At 44.9% G+C, this 23732-nt stretch overlaps 2 protein-coding genes across 3 annotated transcripts in view; both read right to left on the minus strand.

Moving 5' to 3' along the window:
* Nucleotides 1–20296, minus strand: part of GAREM1 (GRB2 associated regulator of MAPK1 subtype 1) — a 107839-nt gene extending 87543 nt beyond the window's left edge. The window contains exon 1 of the mRNA XM_063326782.1: nt 19390–20296. Within this exon, the coding sequence (XP_063182852.1) occupies nt 19390–19510 (121 nt within the window). The 5' untranslated portion in view covers nt 19511–20296. The remainder of the gene's footprint in view (nt 1–19389) is intronic.
* Nucleotides 1–23732, minus strand: part of LOC134511956 (ras-related protein Rab-10-like) — a 62073-nt gene that overhangs the window by 5388 nt on the left and 32953 nt on the right. Inside the window, exon 6 of one of the 2 annotated variants that reach the window (XM_063326787.1) lies at nt 20400–21879. The exons of the other annotated variant lie outside the window; for it this stretch is intronic. Coding sequence (XP_063182857.1) covers nt 21871–21879 — 9 coding nt within the window. The 3' untranslated portion in view covers nt 20400–21870. Of the gene's footprint in view, nt 1–20399; nt 21880–23732 lie in introns of those variants that run through there. 2 annotated transcript variants of the gene reach the window in all.

Here is a 23732-nt window from a genome sequence, read left to right on the forward strand (position 1 = left end):
ACAGATACCATTTACACACGCCAGATGAACTAGATACCATCTCCTCCTGCCAGGAAGATGGTTACGGAGACATTCCTCCCATCTCATTCATCACTGAAGACTGTAAAGTGAGCTTAACACTGCCCCTTGCACATCAGTTCAAGCATGCAGAATTTGCTCTTCCTGGAACAAAAAGACTTACAGAAAAGAGCTAGGAGCTCACCAGAAACTTAAGATGGATTTTGTGAAATAGCTGGTGAAGAAGATGCCTGCAAAACTCCAGGGAAAACTCATCAAGGCTTTGGGCCATGTGGTTTCATTAAGCCTGAACACCATCTGCATGCAGGTAACAGCTGCTGTACAAGCAAGTGCATCACCCAGCCTGCCTTGGTCAGTTAAGTAGGCGGTGAGTTTAATTATTCCACCTGATGTTCCACAATCACATAACATATCATTACATAGGAAAACCTCAGCAACATTAAAAAAAAAAATCATTTCAGTGGGTGCTCAGCCAGGTACTACAAAACACACAAATTAATATCTTCAACTTTATCCCCACTTGAGCTTGCACTAACACTTGCTGGGAATAAAGGGTTAATTTGTGGAACAGCAACATACTGTCAGCATGTGGCTAGTATTACAAGGGAAGACTAGCAACCAAAGTTTATTTTGCAACAACTGGAAGCTAAGAGAAAGCAGAATGATTAGAAGCCAGGAAGAAGAAAGAAGTGAGGTTCTCTCTTATTTATGGCGCTATCATCGCACTGAGGAGCCTTACTTACACGGTGTCTGCTTCACCGGACGTGCAGCTCCACTGGACTTTCCCTGGCCGAGGGCCAAACAAGCCATGCATTAAGATACACCTTAACATTATCCTACCGCATCATGAAAAACAAAGTACAGCCCCAGCCAGTATGAAATGAAGTTATAATTTATTGTTAAAAAAAAAAAAAAGACAAAAAAAAAAGAAGACAGTATTATGGACTTCATGGCTCTGAGCAAAGAGATGTTTCGGGTCAGAGGGAGGTCACACTGCTAGCACAAATACAAATGCCAGCACTGCTGTTCCACTCCAAAAGAAGGACTCTACAACACCGTACACTAGTCAACTAATAAAAGCTGCCTTGTTTTTGGAAAGGCCAACTTGTGTTTCTGCAAACATTTGCTAGTCACATAGCTCCCACACAGGTAACAGCTTAAGACGAATTTGATTTCTTTTCATCGTATTGGAAGATTCACAGCAGGTAAAAGCCGAAGCCAAGGCCTCCTCTCGGCACAAAAAGCTCAGGGGTCCCCCCCATCTAAAAGCAGGGAGCCCAGGGCCTCGCACTGGCGAGATGGCCCACCTGAAGAGACCACACACAGGTCAGAAACACCCAGCTGTGCACAGCGAGCGCCTACGAACTGCGGGCACTGCCCACGCTAACTTCAGCCTCCTTGGCAATGAGGGTCTGCGAGAGCATCACAGGCACCTGCAGCCTTCCCAAGGTAGGCTTTGGGGTCTCGCCAGGTGTTAAAACCAGGCTGGGCACCACAGCACCCTTTTGCCTTTAGAAAAAAAAAACCTGTAAATTTTAAAATCAATCATAACTTGGAGCTATTCTCATCTGGGAATCTGTGTTTCCTTTCACTGGTGGGCTCATCCTTTACACAGTCTTCAAACAGCTCCTGATACTTTGGTTTTGGTTCAGCCAGTTGGTTGTTTGGGCTTCTGATCTCTTGAAATACAAGACAACAAAAACCAAGGCGTAACCGCCCACAAGAAACAGCAGACAGCACCTCCTTGTTCCATACAAAACAAGTAAGCAAAAAAAGATCAAGGCATACATCAGGCTGCATCACAAAGATTCTTCCCTGTTAATTTCAATTTGGTCTCATTTGATGCAGGGACACACGGAAGCATCACTAACACTCATGAAGCACTGCACTGAGTATGTTGCTCTTATGTTAGTAAGAGTATGAGTTCTTTGAAAAACATACACAAAAGAGCCAAACAGTCCGCATGGTGATTAGGCTACTGGAAGAGAACTCCAAGTAGTCAATTTCCCACTGTCTCTGAGGCTTAGCATCTACTTTTATTGGAGTCTGAATTCAGAGAGCAGTGTGAATTCTTTCACTTAGGGGACCAGACTGAGCTCCTAAATAACACTCTCTGGTTTTAATACACGCAACGGAGGAGAAACAAAAGACATGGGTATGTGACAACTCAGCAGAAGATGAATCTACTATATTCTGTTTGTTAATGAAATACCTGCAGTGCTGTCATACATGACAACATGCGATCCTTCACCTCCAACGCTCAGCCTTATTACCACAGCAACATCTCGCAGGCAGAACAGGTGCCTCTTCTCCTACAGATCACTTCCCTAATACCTTTCTTGTTTTATACTGCTGAGCTTGGAATTTATGTTTTGGGGGATGAAACACAAAGTTCTCGTTAAAGTCCAAACATTCAAATTAGGACAATTAAGTTTCTTTTATTGTTATTTAGCAGGTTATGCAACCTCTCCTCACGACAAATAACTTCTATCTGAACTCTGAAGGAGGGTGGAAGGAGGAAGTCAAACCTTTTGTTTTCTGCATGCTGCATCATACTCCAGAGTATCTGTTGGGTATTTATCTATGGAGACATACCTCAATGAATGTCAAGGACTAATAAATATTAGGGTGGTGTGCTTGCTTAAGCTTTGGCACTTGGTTACCGAGTCAAATCTCAATGAGCCGTTCTGCCTGCCAATCCGATTTCTTGCGCAAAAATAAAATTTGCACTAGTCTACGATGTAGGTCAGAGGAAAAAATTCATTAGGAGGAAAACAACATCTGAATTTTCCAGTTTGAAGTATCAACAGGAATTTGTATGGAAAAAAAAATCACATCCTTGTAATGTTTCTTAAAAAAGGAAGGAAAGAAAACCCCAGAAACATTTTGCTACATGAAGAACCCTACTTGTAGCAACAATAAGGAACATTGGATCTACAAGGACTGAAAATTTTATCTTTTTTTCATCAGTATGACTGAACAGATGTTTGGAAGAGTTACTCTTGCATAAAATGCCTAACGGGAGATATGTAAAAAGAGCATGTAGTTGTAGAAAATACTACTACTACCAAAGAAAAACCTGCTTTGAAAGCCTCTCCATGTTATCACTTTGTCATTCCATACACATTCCAGACACAAAAAAGGTAGATTAAAAGAAATTATCTAGCTGATCAGACAAACTTATTTGTTTAAAGAAAAGCAAAACAATTTGCATGGGGCTGTATCATGCAAAGTCTAAATACAGACTGCCAGTGAGTTAAAAGGGTAAATATTGCAATTTCTAGGAGCAAATATTGTAGTTTCTGGGAGTGAGATGGAAAAAAAACCCAACCAAAACAAACCCAACCCATGTTAAAATTTAAACATCTCAGGGCTGTAAGATGTAGCGTACTAAATTTTTAATTTAAAGTGGGCAGATTCATTAGGAAAGCCTGACAGTGGTCTCATCTGACTGTCTATGTGTCTGAACATAGTGGAAAAGATGAAAGCAGAGGGCTCTGTCCCCAGCTACACAACCTTTTGAGCTTGCAACACAAAGATCTGGAATGGAAATTGCAGTTATATCTAGGACTGTTGACAGCCTCACTTTTCAGTTTCCCTTCTTCCTTCTCAAACAATTTCCCGAGTAGTTTTAAATACGTACTTCCATTTAATTGTTCCATTCCTGCAGCACATTTGTTTGTGCTGGTTCCTATTATTCGGATCAGCCAGTATTTCTTTCATGATTCAAACTGCAATCGAACACCCCTCTCTCCAAAGAAATCCAAAGTAATATTGACTTGACCTTCCATCAACTGCATAGACTCCGCATCTTTCAGTGGATGAAAGGCTTCCCCTGACAGCATAAGGATTCATACTCATTTTGTTTTCCAGATGACTTACATGCTTCCTTCCTTTGCCAAAAGCAAGGAAAGGCGAAGGAATTGCATCTAAAGGAGGGAATATCAGGCAAAAGTGGTTGAAAATCTCGTATGCTGCCTCTCAAATTAAGATTCAACCAGTTGGTCTTCAGAGTTGCTTTTTACATTACAAAAGAGTTTAAAAAAAAAGTGCCTTTTTTTTTTTTCTTAAAAAAGTATATTTTTATTTGAGCCACAGGAGAGCCCAGGCATCGAAGCCAGCTCAGGCTGTGCCTCACAAACTTATCAAGAATTTCAGATGGCTTCTTTGGTACTTTGCTGCAGAGACCATGCAGGACATGCCCAGAAGAATGACCCAACCCCATCCAGCCCAGACTGAGACACTCAGCTGCCCAAAACTGCTCATCTGCAGCAAGATCCGTTACCAGCAATTAGACTTTTCTCAGTCTTGCATGGCAGAGGGAGAGGGACTGATTCTTGTCGCAGCTTCAGGAAGAGCTGAGCAAGATGCAGCTACCCAAGAAATAATTTGACCAGGATTAAGCCTCTCCCCACTGTACCCCTTTCTCCTTGGATCAAACACAGCTGTTGTTGGCCACACTGCAGCAATTTTCAGTCTTGTCTGAACAACAGGACATCCAGTTTGCTTCACTGACCCTACCTGCTTAGCGAGGAAGGGGCAGGGATGGCATCACCCTCAGACCCTAACCCTACCATCACTACTTGCGGTACTTTGTGCATTGATGTAATCCCGCAGCCTCACAGCACTGTGACCAAACTTTGCTCTGGGTGACCACTACATATTTCACAACCAAGCGAAAGGAGATAAGGCTTTATTTCTGCCATTTCCAATCCCCCTGCAAAAGCCTGATACAATCAAGTTGCTTTAATCCAACTGATGCTGAACTCAAGCTATCACCCACCAATACCTAACAAGAGAGCAGAGACTCCCATCCCCCTATTCTTTTTATGCCTGCCAGCAAGAAGACAGATTTATTTCTTTAGGATTAGAATTTTGCTATTGGAATGACTGGATATACCAGTACTGTTGCAACAAATCAGCATAAACCATAATCTTGTTACAAGGCTATGGGACAGATTAAGCCACTGAAAAATCCAGTTTGTTCCAAGACAAGCTTTTCTCTAGCTGCAAATACACAGAGACAGCATCTCAGCCAGTCTTCAAAAAAACCTGTTTGACCTACTGCAGGGAAGAGGAGCACAAATATTTTAAATAAACACTAAGTGGAATTCTGGTGCCACTGCCACTGATGGTAAATGCTCTGCTGACTTTAGCAATCTCACAGTTTGAACCTTGGCATATTGCTTTCTTTACATTCATAAGAAAACTAGTTAAAAAAAAAAAAAGAAAGAAGAGTAACAACACAGATTTCATTGAGCTTTGTTTGTGTTTGTTTCAAGCCTTCAGAACAAACATCCCAGAATGAGAAACCTTACTTTTTATGAACTCAAGCCAAACAAGGCAAAACACATCTTTCAACACAGACTGCTCTCCACCCCCACAAAGGGGGAAAAAAACCACTCAGTACAACAACATCTTAACATTTGCATTCCAAAACACAGTAACTTTCTGCTGCTATCATAATTACTCTTCTTATTAATGCAGATGTAACTGCAGATTTGCTGTATCCTCACGGTGGATTTAGCTGTACGATTGATCCAACAGAACAGTCAATCACCATGGTTACTCACAAACCACCCTAGAAAGTCTCAGCAATTCTTTAAACTACTCCCATACCCTGAAACATGTTGAATGGTGCCAATTATTTATCATAGTATCTTATATTTCAAGAAAAAAAAAGTAAAAAAAAATAATTTTAGAATCATTCATTTAACTGAAATTCTTATGGAAGAAAGATTTCTGGTTTTGAAGTCACATAAGATCACAAATCTGAAGCATTAATAAGAGTAAAGAATGCCAAGTTTAACTACACTAAAAGTGATCGCAGGTTAAAAATACTGAGAAGGAGAAAGCTGCGTAACTTTTCATTGCATGCAAGAGGTTCCAGCCTAGCTAGTGTTACCACAGATAGGTAAAGAAAGGAATTTTTAATGTCAGTCTCACGTTTAGTTTATTTTCCATTTTGAATTCTCATGGCCAAAGTGTGTGTGTGGGGGGAATATTTAAAATATTTATTTGCCCTTTGCAATAAAGGCACCGGGTTTGGAAATGAGGAATCCAAAGTGTAGCTTTCATAAGCAGTCTGATAGGTATGAATAAGGAGAATGACAGCACTACCTGACCAAAAGAAAAGCACAGCTGTAATGAGACTTCTCAGCAGCCTGCTGCCATCTAAATCAGCTCTTTTAAATACTTCGTTAAGAGAGATGAGGTTTTCTTTCATTAGAGGCAAGCACTCCTCGTGCTAGAAAGCTCCTGCTCAGATGCATCTATAAACATTGTGAGGTCCACTGGAGGATACACTTCCAAGTGCCTGTTTAACATCAGGTGCCTAATTGGAGAAGCTTAATACTTAGAGGTGGGAGATCAGCATTCAGCATTGCACTTCATGCTTTTACCGGCTTCCTATTTATTTCCAAGCACAGCTACAGAACAGTTGCTTTAATTGATAAAACTGAAGGCAGCTGCACACCTTAGCTGCTGCAGAAGGCATCTCCCACCACGTGCGATGGTTGGGAGTCTGGTCGGGGAAGTCTGTCTAAAGCTCCCCAGATTCAGGATGCCAATGAAGAAAACTTGAACCCTACCAACCTTGTGGATTTAAGACATAGAATTTGATTCTAGATTGCCCTGGCAGACAGAAAAGCAGCCTATTCATTCAGACATTTCCTGGGCACAGCATGAGAGCCGGGGAGCTCTCATTGATAGTTATTTATAATTAGATGATATTTTGAAATAGTATCCAAATAAACATGCTCAGTTCTCTCATTATATATCTCAAGTCCTAAAGAGAGACTATGCTGCTTTGTGTTGCACAGCAGTGATCCCTGGTTGAACTTGGGGCATCTCAGACAAGCTCCCAATTAAAAATAAAGCAGCCCAAATGCAGGAGCCCAAATGCTCAAGCATAGTTTTCTTTGGCTTTGAAAGAACTCATCATTACACTTTAATTTGCCTCTGATTTTTTTTTTCCTTTTTTTTTTTTTTTTTTTTTTTTTTTTGCAGTCTGGGTTAAGGATGGAATAAAAACAGCTGGAAGCGAGCAAAAGTTCAGCTCTGCTCTGAAGTCGGGTTGCCACCTGGCTGCTTGCCCAGTGGCCTGGCCCATTTCCCCCTGCTCCCGGAGACCGTGCAGGCACTAATTAATTGTGCACACACAGCACCCACTTGTTGGGGCTGCCATTGCCTTTGCATTTTAGCTATGTCCATCCTACCCCTCCTGCTCAACCTGGAAAAATTCAAATATCACTAAAAAGAGGGTAATGCCTCTTCAAACACGGGCTGACCGCATACACGCACAGAAATTTTGGATGTTCAACTGTAATTAGGCACCAGTTTGGTTACCTCCTGGTACAGTGAGAGTATCTGAGCAATATGGGAATACTAACAAGAGGAATGCAATCAAACCTGCACCTAATTATTTTCTAATCAAGAACAGTCCTAATCCTGAATGCAATTTATTTCCGTTGTTTCAGAGAAATCCACACTTAAACTGCAAGGTATAAGAAGAATGGCTTTGTTTTTAATAAAACATAAGGGATAAGTGAATAACATCCCTTTGATAATATTTTTATCATCTTAACAAGGCACAAAAGGAAGAAAACAAAACCCCTCCTGCGAAGAGGAAAGCTTCTACTCTTGGTGAGCAGCATGCAGAACACAGAGTGAAGAAAAGCCCATCATGCCTCACTCTCCCTTTGAGGGCACATTTATCTTCGCCCACAGGCCATTTGGCCTTCAGATATTTTGTTCCATATTGACAGGAAGCCAAATGATATTTGACAACGCAACCCATAGAACAGGCAAAAAGAAATGATCTTTTCCTCCAGCTTGCCCTATACGCAGCTGCGGTGCTGTCGCAGCTCTGCTGTGTTTTTGTCTACAGCCACATCCTGGGCTTGCTGACTGCAGGAACACACATGTGTAACTAGTCACATTTTGTATTTGCATCACCTCTCTGAGTCACATACGCACTGATGCTTTCTATATTTTCCCGCTACGAGTATAACGTAGCTTCACATTCGGAGGTGAAGACAGAAAAAAATGACTACCATAGTGAAATTACATAAATACAACTCAGATAAGATCTTAGATATTGCCCAATATGCGTGGTTATGGCCCCCTTCAAAGAGGGAAAGGGGCATTTTGACCTTTCACTAAACAGAAGCCTGAACAAAACTGTTAAGAAAGAAGCAGGAATAATTTAATGGTTTTGAAAACCAGTCTTCCAACAAGAATACACACATAAGATTCTCCTGCTGGCTAGTCACGTCGTGTAACAAATGGACAAGGATTGCTATTATTCTTACAAACACACAGCATCTCCACCCACTTTCTGTAACTCAAGCAAGCAGTCAGAGCTGGCTGACAAACGGAAGCACTACATGCAAAGCCTACCAATCCACCTTTGAGTCCTGCCAGCAAAACTCCCTTTGTACTGAAGTTAAACCAAACACCATGTCAACAGCGAAGTGCAGGACTCCACAGAGGAAGATCCCACGTTATCTGCGCTGATATAAACCACCTCTCTGCAGCGAACCTCAGAACACCTGTCTCCTTCCAACAGCAAGGAGTTGCAGGTCCAATTCCTGGTCTCAGTGACCAGAAACTTTAAAGTCTCTGGGAAGTGTCTGAAACAACTTTCCCCACTTGCTTGCTCACCTCTGGTAGCACATACACAAGCTGTCACTCCTGGTACACGCACAGCCAAACACCATGCTGCTGTCTGGTCCAAGAAACACACCCATTTCTTTCAAGTTGAGGGAAAAGACGAGGACATTTTGTCAGAGTTTGCACAGGAGCTGTAAGAAGCTGGAGGACAGGATGAGAACAGAGCAGCAGCAATGCTGGAAGAGGTGAAAGGAAGGAATATCCTATATGTATCCTATATCCTTCTATGATAAGGTGACCCACTTAGTGGATGAGGGAAAAGCTGTGGATGTTATCTACTTGGATTTTTGCAAAGCTTTTGACACTGTTTCCCACAGCATTCTCCTGGAGAAACTGTCTGCTCGTGGCCTGGACAGGTGTACTCTTCGCTGGGTAAAAAACTGGCTGGATGGCCGTGCCCAGAGAGTGGTGGTAAATGGAGTTAAATCCAGTTGGTGTCCGGTCACAAGTGGTGTCCCCCAGGGCTCGGTGCTGGGGCCGGTTCTCTTTAATATCTTTATCAATGATCTGGATGAGGGGATCAAATGCACCCTCAGTCAGTTCGCAGATGACACTAAACTGGGCGGGCGTGTTGATCTGCTTGAGGGTGGGCTGGCTCTGCAGAGGGATCTGGACAGGCTGGACCGATGGGCTGAGACCAATGGTATGAGGTTCAACAAGGCCAAATGCTGGGTCCTGCACTTGGGACACAACAACCCCATGCAGCGCTACAGGATTGGGGCAGAGTGGCTCGAAAGCAGCACGGCAGAAAAGGACCTGGGGGTGTTGGTGGACAGCCGGCTGAATATGAGCCAGCAGTGTGCCCAGGTGGCCGAGAAGGCCAACAGCATCCTAGCCTGTATCAGGAATAGTGTGGTGAGCTGGACTAGGGAAGTGATCGTCCCCCTGTACTCGGCACTGGTGAGGCCCCACCTCGAGTACTGCATTCAGTTTCGGGCCCCTCACTACAAGAGGGACATTGAGGTGTTGGAGCGTGTCCAGAGAAGGGCTACAAAGCTGGTGAGGGGCCTGGAGGACAAACCTTATGAAGAACGACTGAGGGAGCTGGGGTTGTTTAGCCTGGAGAAGAGGAGGCTGAGGGGAGACCTTGTCACCCTCTACAACTACCTGAAAGGAGGTTGTAGAGAGATGGGGGCTGACCTCTTCTCCCTGGTGACAAGTGATAGGACGAGGGGAAACGGGTTCAAGTTACGTCAGGGGAGGTTTAGATTGGATATTAGGAAACATTTTTTCACTGAAAGGGTTATTAAACATTGGAATAGGCTGCCCAGGGAGGTGGTGGATTCACCATCCCTGGAGGTGTTTAAAAAAAGGGTAGACATGGTACTTAGGGACATGGTTTAGAAGTGGCTTTTGTCAGGGTAGGTTAAAGGTTGGACTTGATGATCTTGAAGGTCCCTTCCAACCTCAGCAATTCTATGATTCTATGACTATCCTATCTGAAAGCAAGAAAGGGTAACAGAAAGAAGCTCCTTGCACTGTTCCGTCCTGCTGCTGCTAGGCAGTACTGGGTATTTTTACCTTACAGCGACCTTGGAAATGACTGCAGATAACTTGCAACACCTACCGGAAGCCCACAGGTGCAGGGCAGTAGCCTGGGGGGATGGACTGAATGACACAGACTGGAGCCAAGGGCCCCTTGAATCCAACCATGCCCCGAAGGGACCCACTGAAAGATGTAACAGGAAAGCTGGGCAAGAAGAAAAGATCTATGCACGTGTGCCTTCCCTCCCACCCCAGGATAAAAAGTTCCCTTCATCTTCCCACCCCAGTCTTCCCTCTTTCATGTCCAAAACGGTGAGGTGCCAGGAAGGAACAAGCATAGTCAGTGCTTGCTTTTAGTGGGGCAAATAAGTAAAATTGCCAGTTGGAACACCACCACCAACAAAAAAAACTGCAAACAGAAAAACAAACCCATGGGAGGGGGTATCTGAGCATTTGTGGATTACTTTGAAATAGGTCCTGGAAATAATTCGGTAAATAAGTATTTAGACTGTATGACTCTTACAAACCCAGCTGCAAGGCGACCATGCTGTTTCAGTCCAGCAGCTCAGCTGGCTTCAGCCACAGCAGCACAACAAGGGGGGGACACTAGGATAAGGACAGTGGGCACAATTTTTAAATGACTGCTTAGGGTACACATAGGGACCTTCCTCCGACTGTAAGGAGAAACTCCCCAGCTTCCTCATCACCACCACTTTGCCGAAAGGTTCCCCTGCTCATTTCACAAATAGGATTGCAGCATGTTATGCCCCATCCCTGGAAGTGTTCAAGGCCAGGCTGGATGGGGCTTTGAGCAGCCTGGTCTAGTGGGAGGTGGTCCCTGCCAATGGCAGGGGGGTTTGAACTAGATGATCTTCAAGGTCCCTTCTACCTTGAACCATTCTATGATTCTGTGTTGTGTTTTACATAATATTTACATTTGAGTCACTAAGGTTAAGCCCTGGCATGAGGCAATTCCAGTATCTGCTTCATCAGGTTGAGTTCTCTGGCGTCTTCTAGCCTCTGAGACCGTATTTAAATCTTTATCCTTGGTTCTCCTCAGGAGCCCAGCAACATCCTCACAGGCCAAGGAAACACGCGCAAGTCCGAGTTGTCTGTGATTACAACCTGCATCTGTTATAACATCAGGAAAGAAAAAGCCAACAAACAAAAAGGGTATTGGACTGGTTCCTGTCAATTATTGGGCCTCAATCTATAACAGGTACTTTCAAACAATTTTGCATTTCCCAAAGGTTTGCACCTCCAGAAAGCTCGAAGAGACCTTCCCTGCCACCAGATTTGCTACTTTTCACGGTAAAATCACCACCCCCTCCTCTGCTGAGAGCACACCAGCTCCTGCCCTGGCACAGGCACGCTGCAGCCCCCAGCACGGGGCTCCCCAAGCCCCCCTGAACCCACAGCTCCAGAGGCTCATCTGTAACCTCTATAACATCTCTATGCTCATTTCTCCCACATATAGCCAGCCACTGCGGCAGCTGTTGGTGTTAATGGCTTGTATGAGCTAAATGCAGTTACCTCTTTCCCCCCTTCCCTCCCTGACAGACACTCCACCGACTTCTTTCTTAAGGCAAAGTTTCTGATGATTCCTTTGCACAAACTGGAAGCCAAATCAAACTAGGACAAGGATGCTGGACTCCATACCCTCCCCACCGCCAGGAAGATGTTTCTACCCCCCCGGCATGCAGCAACAAGCCTGACAGGGCCATACCCCACGCAGCAGCAGCAGAGGAGATGGAGACGGAACAGCTATTGTTGCTGATGCCCCAGCCAAGCGTGCAGGTGCCCAGCAAAGCTGCGATATTAGCAGTTTTATGGCAAAATGCACACTGCCACAGGGACTGCAAAGCAGACGTGGCCCCGATCCTCAGCAAAGACACACTCTTCAATCTGCTCACACACCACCATTTTACATTTCTGTGCTAGGGCCTCAGATCAGCAGATCTGTCTTACCGGTGGAGGTGCACTGAAGTTAGCGCCACAAGCTTTTCATACTGTAAATGGTATGAAAATCGCAGACCGCAAACGCTACTTTGTAAAACTCGTTCCAAAGGGAAGCAAAAATTTCAGACTTGAAATATTGGCTCACTGGGTTTTATGAAGGTTGGTTTTGAGTCATATGCAATCCACATTAAGATGATGAATATTTTCCTATAGGGGAGAGACTTAAGCTTCCCTAATCCAACCAACTTGTTACTCCTAATGCCAAAAGGAAATACAGCAACACCCATGCCCTTCACTGCTGACAAACCACCACTGGAATGACTGGAACATGCTGTAGTTCTTCCCACAACTTCCATCGAATGCTGGAGCACCAGACCCTGCTGTCCAATACCCTCCAGCACTTTGTCTTGGCATACTCCCTGGAGTTCCTTTGCAGGGCTATTACAGGGAGCGCCAATTCACGTAATCACCGAAGCCAGGAACACCTAGTCCCAGAACAGTACTTACAGACAAAGCATAAAACAACAAAACCCTTCTTTCCTATGCTAGACTTGTACCATTCCTTGCTACCGTACCTTGCAACAGCAGCACGTGATTCATCACACCACATTTGTTTCAAGATTAAGGGTTTTACTAACTGTTCAGGACACCTTAATTCCTTTGATTTTATGTATATCTTGTGCCTTATCTGAAAGCTAGGTGCAATTTAAATGGAGGAAAGAAAAAAAAAAAAGAAAAAAGCCAAGGCACTAAGTTTTCTCCAGGACTTTATCCATGAATTTAAAGTTAGAACACTTGAATTCCAGTTAAGAAAAGACTAATGGTGTTTCACCTTCCAATACCCGAACTACAGAATTACCCAGGAGGAGTGTGTCCAGGTATCTACACAAAGGTTTCACCTAACGGAGTCAAAACTTTAGAAACCGAAACAAAGAGCTACAAGTTTTACACCTTGCATGGCAGAAAAGAATATGAGCATTTATTAAGTATGTAGGAAATAAGAGCAAGACAACTATTCTGCGTCTTAGCAGCCCTACCACACTACCAAGGGTCCAGAGGAGTGCAACTGGCATACTGGTTAAAGAACACGCAGTAGACACTGTTGTACATTAAATCACTGCCAAACATGAAAGCACCTCATAGTAATCACGGATTTTTAGGTGTAAAACAGGTATGCTGCCGAACTCTTCCTCTGCCTCACTGTAAGCCTGTGCTACTCCTGGGAATAGGTGTTGCCAAGTTACTGGCCTCCATCTCCAGGAGGGCACTATAATCTTCACAGACACCGTTCAGCAGCTGCAGATTTTAAATGAATTAAAAGCTTTTTTACTAAAATGTCTCTGGAACACATCTCTGCCACCAAGGGAAAAGAAAAAAAACAACAAACAACCAAAACAAAAACCCAGGAGCAGTGGTTAGTGGCAACCTGTCAATTGTTTTTTTTCCATTCAATTGTCTTGATGGAAACAGCAGACCACAAGGTAAAGGAGGAAAGAAGAGGAAGCAAGGCGGAGATGCTGCTGAGATTATACTTTAATGGCAGAACACACAGTATAAACAGTTCGGGTTTCAAAGCCGCTCAGCATGTAAGGAAGAAACCAAGACACGTGGATACAGCGTATCTTGAGGATTTTTGACTTTGAATCAGAGACACTTGCCTTTCTGCCCAATATATGAGAATTGTCACCTACCACACCGCAGCACACAGCCAGCCGCACCTAGAGCGGGGAATCAGATCACGGCCACTGCCCAGGGTCTGAGCATTTCTGAAACCTCTTTCTTGGTCCGCTCGAAAGCTTTGCCCTACCCCCACATGATTCCTTTTAAAGATTTATTCAATAGCAGACTACTGAGACACCCTGCACTAGCTTCTCGAAAGAAGGAGGTCATTCAAGACAATTAAAGCGGATAGCAGCATTAAAAGAATAAGTGTCTTTGTAGTTTCAAAGTACTGTTCAGCTGCACAGATAACCCACATTTGTAGAGCGATGCAATACGAAATTTTCATTATGTACACAGTCACACTTCTATTGAGTACGATGTTCTTTGATAAGCTGCGAGGGTGCTCAGTTTCCAGATATATGGAACCAGAATAAGCCCTACAGTAATGTGCTGCAGAGAACAATAGTCCCCTGAACATGACCAGGGTAGACAGACGTCACCGTGAAAAGTTTTGAAATAGGAGAGGAAAGAGAACCTGAAATAAAATACTTAAGTAAATAAAATCTCATCATCCCCAGGAGCAACAGCAGCACAAACTCAATACTCACCCACTGCTGATATTCACAGGAGTTCACTCATGGGTAAGAAAGAGGAAATCACTCTTTAAATTTTCTACCTATTTTATAGATTTTTCCTTCCTTTATAGCCACTAAATGTGTCATTCCATCTTAACAGCAACCACACATTTACAGTGGATAGAGATGAATTTCCTTTGGAGTCCAAGTGGCTCATTGCAATCCATGGCCTCCCTTCCAGAAAAGTTCAGCACGGTTTCTTCACCATGCACAGTCGGGAATCACTTCTCTGTGAGTCGAGGACAAGCGCCACTATGTTTGATTCCAAGAGCACCAGTTTCCATGACATATTTTTTATCTTTTTTTTTTTTTGGAGCATGTATAAATATGTTTATCCCTTGTAAAAAAAAAAAAAAGAAAAGAAATAAAATCAGAGGACTACATGCCCTCTTAATCCCAGAAACTTTAGCCTTTATACCTAAGCTATGAATTTCTGTGAACTCTTCCAGTTCACACCCAGTCTGTGGGTGAAAATTACATACTAGCAAAGGCTGCTCTTTACTTGTGGAAACACAGCAAGAGCGGCTAGGGGAAAGGGAGTCCTGCTAAGAAAAAGAACAACAGACTCTTGGAGTTCAAAGGGAGCAGTAAGCTTATGAAGAAAAGCTCGGCCTGAAGGTCAGCTCTATGCAAAATAGTATTTTCTAGATCTTAATCTTGATATCATTTCTCCTTTACTCTCCAAAATTTTCCTTAGAAAAGTAATTACCAGAAATTTTAAGTCCTGAGATAGTGACGCACAACATCATTTCAGCATTAGCCACAAAATACAGTCGCAGCTTCGCTTTTAGCCTTTTCTAGTGATGACCTGAAGACAGGCAACCCAAGCCTCACGCGCATCCATGTTTTCTCAGAGACCGGCAACGCTCACCTTTTGCCCTGTTGCAACAACCACATTCTGATAAGATCTCTTTCTGCTCGGGGTTCCCAGAGCCAAACCTTTTCCCCACTGTACCCAACTCTGATGGTTTGGGCTGGGCTGGCCACTAAAATACACCTCAAACCAGGACACCACCCACAAGCCTCTGGGTATCGCTGGGGTGGGATGCAGCTGTGACAAGGCAGATCAGGACAGCAAGGGGAGAGGACAAGAAAAACACCACACAAAGCTCACTCCTCTCTTGCTCTTTGAGTCTTGCTTCTTTTCATCTGAAACAGCCCACTCAGTGAACTCCACAGCGTGAGATACAGTCCATTCATTTTCTTTGGTATAATGTTTAGCACTCTTTTAGCAGTTTTGCATTTGAGTTATCCTCTAGAAATACTTAAGCTGTTACGTATGTTGGGAAAAAAAACATAGAAAAAAACCAGTTGATTTCTCTCAAGAGGGAGTTTTTTTTTTCCAGTCTATTTGTTCAATTAATATAACAATATTCACCAGCAAAATATTAAAACACGTGAACAGATTACAACAAACAAAACTTGACTTATGACTTAACACCGTCCAAAAGCATAACCTGGAACACAACTAGACAGTCTTAAAATTTCATCTGAAAAAACAGAAGATTACTTATTTATCATTTCTAGATAGATAAGGTAGGCACAGTTGCCTAAATACTTCCAACTATATCTTGATGTAACGACAGATGACTTCCTCCCATTCCTCCTTTATCTCATACCATCAAGAAAACCCCTCCCTGCTTAGCAGAGGACCAAATTTGGTGTGCATAAATATTTCATAACTTCATCTTGTCAAGGAATCAAACTGAACTACTTAAGGGCATTCTTCCAGGAGCTGCACATCCAAACTCGAAGAATAAAACTGCATTCATCATAGCCATTCTCCCCCTTCAAACTGAAAGGCCTGAAGGTGAAGCAACAGTGAAAACCTGGAGATCTTGTGTGCGTATCATCTATGAACGTTATATGAACATTATCCACCGAGTGCTAGATGCCATTAAGAAATCTAGAAACAATACAGTAAGGCTGGCATCTGCTGAAGAAAATACATCTCCAGCTTTTCAGTCCTCTCTACATCCTGGTCCTCCATAAGAAAGAAATTCTGGCTTTCACAAAAACCTCACGATGACGGAAACAACAAGCCTAGAAACAACTCACTGCTACAGACAGAGAAGCCAACCATCAAATCAAAAGGTGACTGAAGACAGACATCTACAGGTGGTTTGATTTCCAACAGCACGAAACACATGCAGATTCCACTGATCTGGAGAGGAATTCAGCACCTGAAAAAGAGACGAGGCCATTTCTGCGCAACTGAACCCCAACCCACCAATGAGTATCTGCATCCTGATAGAACTGACACAACTTTATTAGCAGAGGTAGCCTTAAACTTCCTGAGCATTGGATGACATACATTTGGATTGGACTCTGCATTTATTTTCTCTAGTACTGCATCAAGAAATTCTGACAGGGCTCCACTTGTCAGCTTTGCAAGAGAAGGACAGAGATGCAGAGCAACCACCCCGGGACAGCAGGTGCTCCTGTCATTTCACAGAATCATAGAATGGCCTAAGTTGGAAGGGACCTTTTAGATCATCTAGTCCAACCATCAACCTAACTCTGACAAAAGCCATCACTAAACCATATCTCTAAGCACTATGCCTACCTGTCTTTTAAATACCTCCAGGGATGGTGCCTCAACCACTTCCCTGGGCAGCCTGTTCCAATGCTTAATAACCCTTTCAGTGTAAAATTTTTTTTCCTAATATGCAGTCTAAACCTCCCCCAGCACAACTTGAGGCCATTTCCTTTTGTCCTATCACCTGTTACCTGGGAGAAGAGACCGACCCCCATCTCTCTACAACCTCCTTTCAGGTAGTTGTAGAGAGCGATAAGGTCTCCCCCCTCAGCCTTCTCTTCTCAAGGCTAAACAACTCCAGGTCCCTCAGCTGCTCCTCATAAGACTTACTCTCCAGACCTCTCACCAACTTCCACAAACATCGCATGTTCCCCACTTTCCTCCTTCAGGACGCTACAGGCTGATTCATCGTTGCCTTCTCTTATTGCAAGACGAATTCCTTTGGAAATAGAAAAAGTGTTCTCTTTGTACCACCAAGAACATGGCATCTGTGTTCTTTATAAAGTATTGATTCGTCTGCCATCTGTAGTCCCAGAAGTTAAAAGGTATGTCCATAAGAGTAGGTAAAAGCAGACCAAGGAGCTTTTGCCCATACACTGAACTGGCCAGACCTCACCCAGCTCCAGCCCAAAACCCTCAGGACAGTGCTATATGTGAGCCTGCCTCCCAGCAGGGTCCAGCATGGGGTTGAACCGTTACTCCCAGGACACCTACACCAACAGCTGCCTCCTGTCTGGCCACCTCAGGGCACAGGCAAAAGCGCTCGGGTCTGTTTACATCCACTTGCCTGAGCAAATGCTTTAAGTGGGGAACATGGAACAAAAAAGCCTTTGCACAAGATCGGCAACATCTTCGTCTCCCCAACAATTACGGGATATTCCCATCACCGGGTCTGTCACAAAAAAAATTAAAAAAATAAAAAAATTTGCTTGCCTCAAACCCCATAAACTTTCTCTACCCACAAAGCTCTTTCAGGTCCCTTCCAATGAAGCTAGAGACGAAGAGCAGGGAGATTGGGAAGTATAACACGCAGAGAGGGAAATTAGTAAGTCATCAATACATACATCCTGCTAAAGCCTGAATCACTGCCAGGAAGCTCAAGTAAATTGACAGCCTTAAGTGCAGTGACTGGAGGCCATCTTAGCTGGTTCTAGTGACAGAAGGTATTACCATGAGGAACTCTTTAATGTACCAGCCTTGCCATTCTCACAGGACAAGATACATTTGACATTATGAAAACCAGCCAGCTGCAGTTAAAAAGGCAAAGAAGCTTTTCTTTAACCTGCTCCCGAGCACCAGCTCCAAGGAAGCCCTAAAAGGGATAGGAAAAATACTGCATAATCAAGGGACAAAGTCAAAAAAGCCCCGGCTTGAATCATCACTGGATTATGGGAACTGCAGTTAAGTAATAAACCAATCCTGGTCTTGACCTGCACACCGGGGAGTAGCAGAGGGCGATGCCCGTGCTCATTTTTAACTTTTCAAATCAATACAAAACTTTCTAAGAGAACTGTTCTATTACATCCTGTAAGTACAAGTTGACTCCATAAAACAAGGAATTAAAAAGCCCAGAAAATTTTCCTGATTCGAGACTCTCGAATCAGGATGTTCCTGATTCAGGATGTTTCCTGATTCGACCCTCTGCATTCCCTTAGAGACAGGGGACTTGGACAGTTTTCACGGAGCGACCACGCAATGCACACACACACACTATTATAAAGCAGCTGTCCGAGCCTTTATAAAAAATTTCCCATATTTCCCCAGTTCTCTGTGCCGACACATTACTTTCTAAGACACGTACCTAGGAAAGGTAAAATGCTGCTGCCATAGCCATAGACTCGTTTCCTATTTCCTGGAGTAAACAGAAAGCTGCCAACTTGGAAACTGCAGGTGAGCACCCAAGCGAACAGCAATAAAAAGTCATCTGGAGGCTGTAAAGGCTTCTTACTTTCCTCCTCCTTTTACGGTCAGTGGCTTTTTTAGCCCGGCGCAACATTTGGGGTTTAGCCCACTCGGCTATTTAATATCCCTTCTTATTCGGCCCTCGGTGCGGCATCACCTCACCGCACAGCGCCGGGTCTCCAGCGCCGAAAATGCCCTTCCAGCATTTAACTGGAGACCGCGAGGACCTTTCTCAGGGGCTGGTGGCCAACAGGCTTCACCGAGCCCCCCCTGGACAGCAGATATTTTGATGCCAAGCGAGGCACGGACCCCGATGAGAGCCGAAGCCTCGCACCGACACCCGGTAAGGGCAGATGCCGGTGTTAAGGACCGCACGCAAAGTGCCGCGGGCGGCGGCGGGGCTCTGCGGCTCCCTCCAGGCGCCGGAGGGAAGGGGGGTGCCCCGCGGGGGTCCGGGAGCCGCCACCCCCCGCTCCGAGCCGCCCCCCCCCGCCCGCCCCCCGCCGCCCCACGCACCGCTGTCCAGCCGGGCGATCTGGGGGAGCCGGTAGGTGCTGACGAGCAGGTCCAAGGGAACGGCCACCGCGCTCCACTTCACGTCCTTGAGGCTGCAGCCCAGCGGCGGGCCGGGGTCCATCTTCCCGGCCCGGGGAAAGGAGAGGGGAAGGGAGGGGAGCCAGACGGGCAGCGCCGGCGAGGAGGTGGGGGGCGGGGGGCGGAGGGAAGGAGCCCGGCTCAGCTCAGGGCCGGCCGCCCCGGGACATGCCGGGCTAGGCAGAAGGGGAGGCCCGCCGGGCTGCTGCGGCTGCTGCTGCTGCTGCTCCCGCCGCCCCCCGGGACCGGCTGGGGCCGCCCGCCGCCGCGCCTGGCCCAGGAAGCGCCATCCCAGCACTGACTAATCAACAGGGTGCGAGCAACGCCTGCGCAGCTGCCGCTCCTCCCCGCGCCGAAAAGGAAAGTGCCGGGCTCCCTGCCCGCCCGCCGGGGACCGCCGCCGCCGAGCCCGTCCCTCTCACTCCACCCTCCGACCGCTCGCCCGCCCTGCAGCTCGCCCGCCCGCTCGCCGCGCAGGGCCCCGCCGGGGGGAGCCGTCGGGCGGCCCCGCAGGGGTGTGTCCCTCCGCGCTCCGCCGCGGGTGGGGTGAGGTGGGATGAGGGGATGGGAGAGGTTCTGGGGTCTCTGCCCGGGGCGGGGAGGGAGGAGCGGGGTTTACAGGTGCTGGCGCCCCGCAAAGAGGCGGCGGGGACCCACCTGCCCCCCGCCTTGGCGTTTGCAGCCCTTAACATCGTTTCTCGCAGCGATGTCTGAGGGAGCAGGATGCGGCGCGTCTTCTCGCTATTTAATTTAGCATAGGAACTTTGGGAAATTCATCCTACCTCAAAAAGAAACAACAAACCACAACCCCTCAATTAGACAGCAACTTTGATTATATATCTTTTATTGTAGTTTTCACCTGCGAACCACGGATGGCTATTTAAAGTATGAAGAGTAGTGCATAGAAGTTGGAGGGAAAAATATTATTTCTACCATTGTTACTCCACATACCAGTATTACATATATTGCGTATTCGAGGGTCTTCAGACCACAGGAAGAATTTAAAATCAACTGCTAGTTCTCTTTTCAAAGTGGCTTATGTGATTAGGTTGATGGCTGGCCTAGATGATCTCAAAGGACCCTTCCAACCTAGGCAATTATTCTATGATCTTCGTGAGATATTTTATTTGTTATCATTTTTTATCCATTTTTTATCTCCAGACTGCTAGACTGCAGAAACTCTGGGAAATTAAACCAGAAAAACGAACTCCTGGGTGGTTGCACTGTTCTGTGCCTAAGTTTATTTTACTCACTTCTGTGTCAAAACTGTTTATTTTATCGCTGTCAACTTGGCTACATTTAAGGCTGTACTGTCGACTGGAAACATACAAAGTTGCCTCGCAGTGATGTGTAAAATGCCTGGAAACATCCACAGCTAACGCGTCTCTCCAGGCGCCGTATCTTCGGCAGCATCTGAGGCTGCTGGGGATGGCCGAGCTCGGGGAAGAGCTGCTGTCGCACGAAGAGCTCTCCTCCATCTTCGGCGGCGTCTGAGGCTGCTGGGGAGGTCTGAGTTCGGGCAAAAGCTCTCCTGCCGCTCGCCCTCCCTCGCTGCGTGCCTCCCTAACTGCTGGTGCCAGCAGCACCGCGGGCACGAGGAGGGCCGAGACAGACACCCTCTTGTTCTGCTCTGCTGCAAACAGAGGCCGGGACTTGATCCCTCCCCTCCAAGAGGAAACAAAGACCGTGGAAGCCAGTCGGCACAGAGGATTACAAAAAACCCACGTTGTCTCGCTTTAAATGGGTCTGGGTCGGTTTGAACCTCATCCCGACATGGGTCCGTGCTTTAGCTACGCAGTTTGGCACTGTGATTTCCCAGCGCTATGAAAAACCTTCGTTCTCTACACTCACTCCTGTTAGATCCCACCTACCGTAATGGTTAGCTTTAAAAATATGACGCTGGATTTTTTTCAAAGTAGCTTCCCTTCTACAAAGTTCACCACATGCTTTGAAGGACGTAAGTGAATTAAGCTATTGAAGTGCAAAGTGATGTAATAGCGAAGAGCAGCGTTATTGTTGAAATAGGGAAAGCAAAAGCACAGTTTTAACTCATTCAGGTTTGATGAGGTTATTGGGTGCAGTGCATAAGGCAAAGCAGATCAGGTCAGACTGGGATTCAGCAGGACTTGAAGCACTAGTCTGTCAGGAATTGTATTTAAACACTGTCTTGGGCACTATTAATTCCAGGATAGATGCTGTCTCACCGAGTATGCTTCTCTCAGACATCATGCACTTCTGCTGTCTGGGAAGAAATGCGTCCTTCACACAGAAATAGTTACTGCTGATTTTTCTTTAAAGATCTTTTTCATTCTTCAGATGGTTTTAGATCTCCTACGGCTTTTAAGTCTGTCTTCACATAACTGTGTTTGTGTTCTCTCCAACCAGCGCAACCCCAGCCCGCTCTTACCCATCCTACTGGAACAAGATGCATTTTTTAACAATGTAACTTTGAGATACTATCTAAATTTCATTCACGTATTTCCAGGCAAAGAGACATCATAAAGCTCACTAGTATTTAAATGTCTCGCTGGAGCTCTTAGAGTGACTTTGTTACTTGTCCTAACCATACTATAGCTCAACATCCTTGAAATATATTCTAATATTACCTACACGGTATTCAAATCACCAGCACATACGAATCTCATGCGATTTCTTGTTTTAACCGCACCTTAGGTATAATTAACACTTTAGATACAATAATTTCTCTGATGTCTAGCAACGCCTTAGTCCTTTAGTGTGATCTCTCTCCAGCCGGGGCAAAATGCTACGGAAGCCATCAGGCCTGGAGAGGAGCCCTGTGAGCAGATCCACCTCAGGACCAAGGCCGCGGTCACACATCTTCTCAGTTTTTGTGTGTGTGCCTTTCAGGCGGCGTTGAGAGACAGTCTTTATGTATCAGCAGCAAATTGTCGCCATAAAACCGTAAGCAGTGGCAGGAGGAGGACTCGGAGTAATTCCTGAAATTATTCTTAAATGCATTTTGAATTGACTTTCATGTTGATTTCACAACACATTTATGCAGCAGGCCGTAAAATCTCTAGTATATGTTTATTCCATTGCCAATAAAATGATATTTTAAAGCATTTCAGATCATCATCAGTTCCTATCTATGCTAACATTTGAAATAGAGCCGTTCAGAAGAAACTGGTTGTAGTATGAATCTGGTAATGTGCTTTACACTGTAGTATACATATACCAAATAAAACTCTGAAACTTACACAGTTAGGTTTCATGTGAAGCCATCATAATCAGCATTTCTTTAAAAACCCCCATGGATTTGCATTCCTTCTTCCTCCATGTGATTTGCCTTTATATCGAAGGCCTGATTTTCATAATAAATATTTACAAGTCCAATGGGAAACAACAGGAGATGCAGTGATCGTTCCAGAATCGGATCCTGAACACCCACCTTTCTCTGGGGCGAGGGGGAGAGGGGAAAGAGAACGATGCATCTGGTAGAGTTGGTGTCTGTGCATCTCACGTTTTGAAAGAGAACTCTATTCCTGTCTTACTGCCAAAACCCAAGCAACCTTTGCTCATGCAGGGTATTCTAAAGAGAGCTGAGGGTCTGGTGTGAACGTTCACCTTTTGTCTTCTATTTCACGGTAAGAGGTGTCCTGCTTTTTCCAGAAATCCCTTATTTAACCTTTATTTATATCTAAAAATGCCATCTGTGGGAATTCGTGCAATACCATGGAGTATGTATGGACAAAACCAGAAAAATAAGGTCCCAAAATGTTAGAAAACTGGATTTAAATGATAGCAAGGATGTCACAAAGATGCATAGTGAGAAGACCAAGGAAAAAAATAGTCTGTTATTCCACAGAGGGGGGAATCTATTTAATCCTCACCTAAAGACTGGTGATGCTGAGACGCCAGTATCCTTAATGTCTTTTTTAACTTCAGTCTTCAATTTAAGAAGGCAGATGTGATTTCACTACTAGCACCACTGACAAAAGTCTAAGAGCTTAGACTAGAAAAATGAAGAATTAAGACTGCAAAATACTTAGATAAGTTAAAGATTTTTGGATAGACTGGACCTGATGAAACTCCCTTAGGGTTCAAGCGATGCTAGAGCTGCAACTGATCATCTCCAAGAATCAACAGAGAACAAGTGTGGTTCCAGAAAACTCAAAATAGATTGCATCTTTCTCAAAAGGTGGAAGGAAAGAGCTCTACAAACCCGCTAGCTGAATTTCTACTCAAAAAGAAAAAGATTTCAACAGGTAATCCAACCATTTGCAAGAATCTAGAAAGTAAAGATA

Source organism: Chroicocephalus ridibundus, chromosome 2 (genome assembly GCF_963924245.1).
Source record: "Chroicocephalus ridibundus chromosome 2, bChrRid1.1, whole genome shotgun sequence".
Taxonomy (NCBI): Eukaryota; Metazoa; Chordata; class Aves; order Charadriiformes; family Laridae; genus Chroicocephalus; species Chroicocephalus ridibundus.